This window comes from Lolium rigidum, chromosome 7, assembly GCF_022539505.1.
Source record: "Lolium rigidum isolate FL_2022 chromosome 7, APGP_CSIRO_Lrig_0.1, whole genome shotgun sequence".
In the NCBI taxonomy this organism is placed as follows: domain Eukaryota; kingdom Viridiplantae; phylum Streptophyta; class Magnoliopsida; order Poales; family Poaceae; genus Lolium; species Lolium rigidum.
In genome coordinates, this window is record NC_061514.1 from 16,046,303 (window position 1) to 16,050,602 (window position 4,300).

A 4,300-nucleotide genomic window follows, 5' to 3' on the forward strand; every position below is an offset into this window, starting at 1 on the left:
GGTGATGTTCTTTACTGAAAGAAATCACAAGGTGATGTTGAGGATACGATTCTAAGAAAGCCACGACACGGCCGGCCTTGGCCTAGCCTGCCTGCCTGCACCTCACTACACGGCCTTGGTCGGCCTGACCAGGTACGACGTTGCGAAATGGTTAAGTACCGACGTCTTTGTGCTTCATCTCTCACACTAACCACTCGTCTCTGCCTCCTGACCTCTGCTGCACAATCAACCAATCATGTCCCGTCCTGATCTCCCAGACAACCAGGAGAAGGGTGACAGCGCTGGAACGTGGAGTGAGGACCGTATCCCGGTCGTTGACCTCGATGTCCTCGTCAATGGCGACGCCGCTCAACGGTCGGAGGCGATCCGGCACCTTGGTCGGGCGTGCGAAGAGTGGGGCTTCTTTATGGTACGTGAGTACGACTCAAATTTGCACCGTAGAAATTCAAGCAAGCGCATATATACTTGATGTTCAAAGCTTACGTGTGTGTGTGAATCTCTGACAAGGTCATCAACCATGGTGTTCCTGGATCTCTCCAAGGAGCAACCATGGACGCGTGCAAGGAGATGTTCGGTTTACCAGCGGAGGAAAACGCTGAGTACATGAACCCCACCCTGATGGCGCCCGTTAGCCTGGGGACGTCTTTGAATTCTGCCTACTGGAGGAACTACGTCAAGTTTTTCACGCACCCCGATTTCCACTGCCCGGAGAAGCCAGCAAACCTAAGGCACGCGTGCAAAAACGACCCACTCTTTTGCTGGAACTTTTCGAAAGAAACAATTGCACTTTTTTTTTCTTTAATCATCACTCATAACATTGGTTTCGCGCGCAGAGGAAATGTTACCGAGTACGCGACTCGCACGAGAGGCCTGATGCTAGCGCTCACGGCGGCGATCTCCGAGAGCATGGGGCTTGCCGACGGCCGCATCGCTGAAGCGCTAAACCTGGAGGACTGCTTCCAATTAGTCGTCTGGAACCAATACCCGCCGGCTGGCCCGGAGGTCGGGTTGCCGCCTCACACTGACCACGGCCTACTCGCTCTTCTCTTCCAGACCGGCGTCGACGGCCTACAAGTCCAGAAGAACGGCCGTTGGATCCTCGCGAAGCCCATTCCCAACTCGTACTTCGTCATCGCCGGTGATCAGCTTGAGGTGACCGACCAACTGAGCAATTGCCTTCTTCGGAGTGTGTCATGAACTATGTATGTGTAACTTCCTGACACTTGCTTGCAGATTGTTAGCAATGGAAGGTACAAGGCCGCGCTCCACCGTGCAATGGTCCATGGAGAGCAGGCGAGAATGTCGTCCGTGTGCCTGCTCGGGCCATGCCTCGACACCGTCGTCCAGCCGATACCAGAGCTGGCACTGCAGGGAGTGGAGTTCAGGGGTGTCAAGTACAGAGACTACATTGAGCACCAACGTACCAAAACTGTCAACGAGAGTGCGGCGGTGGTCGTCGCTCGTGCGCAGCGTGAAATATTAGCGCGCCAGGGCTCGCCCAACAATCCCGAAATTAACGCCTAAGACTCTGCTTATTCAGATGGGATGTTCCATGGGTTGTTGCAGTTCCATATCACTATATCAGTTTGTTGTCTCGCTTCTCTTGGTCCATTTCGTTGTTGTTGTAACTTGTGAGTGAACTCCTGAACTTGTACTTCCTCCCAACTAAAGCCACAACACTTATAGTCACATGAGTACTTGTTCTTTTCGTCTTAGTACAAATAGGTTTTTTTGTCCCGTAGTAGATATTCAATGTCGAGCATCTATCCGCGTGTTTCCTATTGGTGTGAGGGCACTTCTCTTTCCCATTTCCGTTTATCTTTATTTTATATAATGTTGTTGAACAATGTATTTTCGTTATAAAAGTAATAGTAAAGGGAGCCAGTTTTCCAGATTGAAAAAATGGTCGAAATCGTGAAGGTAATAGAATGTTTATACCTTGAGGGGAAAATGAATTAGTGCATATCAGAGCGTATTTGCCAGACAATGAAGAAAGAACCAGTCAATCTAATATTATCCACTTCAAAGATTTGACTAGATCTGTGAAAAGCGTATTTTCACTACATCGGGATTAGGGACGACAATGACACTAGAGGATCTACTAAGGGCTGGAAATGATTCCTCAAGAAATAAATGGGTGACGGAAATCGACTGAAAAGGGAATTAGATGCCCTTGTAATAGACACTCCTACTCGCTAATATTTTCTAGATTTCAGAATCGTAGTCGGTGTCCACGGCACCTATGCTGGATGGGGCACATAAGCTGGGCAAATCCATGGGTTCAAGTGATGACCCCACGTAGTCCAAGCGGGCTTTCTCACTTTCAATATGCCGATGACACCCTAATCAGCCACTTCAAAGTCCATGTACAGGGCAAATTCTAGCCAAAAATAGGTGGCAGGCAATCCACCCTCTTCCACAAACTTGTGCAAGTTTGATATAACATCTGCCCCTGCAAGGGATAGAGCTAGCAGCTCGATGCACCTGCCGCCCAACATATTTGTGCAAGCGTGATGCATTGCCATTCCCCACAAAGAATGTGATATAGTAGCCTGAGGTAACCGCTGCCTCAACACAGGAAGTGAGCTTGCACCCCTAGGTACCTGCCAACCCGGCCGGGACACTATGCAAGCCAATTGTCGGAGGCACCCACTACCCCTGCGACAGATTCGTGCAATCGCGAAGCACCGCCAACCTGTGTAGAGGTTGTGAGCCTGCACCCGAAGGCATCTGCTAACCTGGGACATTATGCAAGACAATTGTCGGAGGCAACCAGTACCCCTGCGACATATTTTTGCAATATCGAAGCACCGCCAACCTGTGTAGAGGGTGTGAGCCAGAAGCTGGAGGCACCGACCGTGATCCCTCTCAAAGATGTTTGCAAGCCCGAAGTTTGAGTGCGACGAAGGAGGAACAATTAAAGCCCAAAGCCAATTGCAGGAATAAACCCACCACAACAAACACCTAAAGTGGCAAGGTACCTTAGAATCATTTTGTAGAGAAAATTGTTGATAACTTCAACACCGCGGAAATACAACACTTCCCCGAGCTGGATTGGGCAGAATTAGCTCCCAACGATAGAAATTTGTCACGCCAGTTTGCGGGTGGACAACCATTGCTTCTACCCGATGAGCACCACTAGCTATGAGACTAAATCTCTTGAGGACTTCCATGATATGTGCATGAAGATTATCATAACTGATGCGATGGTTCACATGTCCTACCTCAACAACTGATGGCCAATTGTGATAGCCTCATAGACATGGAGGACATTTTCTTCCTCCAGAACCACATAGTATTAGATGCCTCTGTGATGAGATGCTACGTAGTGTAAGTACTTCAAACTCAATCAAACTTCTCTATAGATCGGTTGAAAACATATTTAAATGATAACTTCACTATTTTTTCATAGGTATTTGTTTACTACTAGAAAGAGCCGAAGCTGGAAGGTAGTAGGTTTCTTTGACTCAATGGTATTCTGCGGCAATGTCGTCCAGTCCAATTTTGTACTGACCAAGTCGTACATCGTGAGGGCGCTAAAAACGCAAGCGTGCACGGAATTCTTTCTAATTAGGTACCACATAGTGTAAGTTAACTATATAAGTGTATGTATATGTTGTCTTAAGTTCACATTGTTCATAAGTTCTTCTATTCATGCATGCAGGGACCATCGGATAATGATTCTCATATAGCTAAAACTGAACAAAGATTTCTACCTTGATTCTCTCAAAAGAAAAGACAGTAAGGATAATAATAATAATAATAATAATAATAATAATAATAATAAGAGGAAGAAGAAAAGAAGTTAAGAGAAAGAGAAAAATCCACGCAGTATTAGACCTATTTAAGCGTTATTGAAAAGGTAAGGCAAACCGATTGTAGAATCTTTTTATCATTTGTATTTGAAAATTTATTACACATAGTCATTTGTTTGTCGTGCATTGAATACGTTGAACGTGATGGGTTGAGCCGTAGGGGTAAACATGATGAACGATTGCAGACAATTCTAGAGATAGAGTAAGATGCCCAAACCCAATTTAAATACTTTAAGTACTTTATATTATATACTTCAGTACTAAATATTGTATATGATCGTAACAGATCTCCGATACCGATAGGCCTTGTTTTGCAAGGGTGGTTTCGAGGGGATTAGTAGGGTCAACCCGACAGGATTATGTGAAACCACTGCCCTCACCCAATCCCCTCAAAACCATTTCCATCCAAATCCCCTACAACCCTCCTCTTTAAAATAATAGTTGGTAGGTAGGGTTTTGACATAGATTTATCGCGTCATCATCAT

General features: G+C 46.2%; 1 protein-coding gene across 1 annotated transcript; it reads left to right on the forward strand.

The window, feature by feature from the left end:
* The first annotated feature begins 235 nt into the window (after positions 1 to 235).
* LOC124670965 (2-oxoglutarate-dependent dioxygenase 19-like) lies at positions 236 to 1,524 on the forward strand. Its single transcript, XM_047207422.1, has 4 exons — positions 236 to 409; positions 508 to 728; positions 834 to 1,152; positions 1,234 to 1,524. The coding sequence occupies exons 1-4, from the start codon at positions 236 to 238 to the stop codon at positions 1,522 to 1,524; spliced, it is 1,005 nt and encodes a 334-aa protein (XP_047063378.1).
* Positions 1,525 to 4,300: the final 2,776 nt, after the last annotated feature.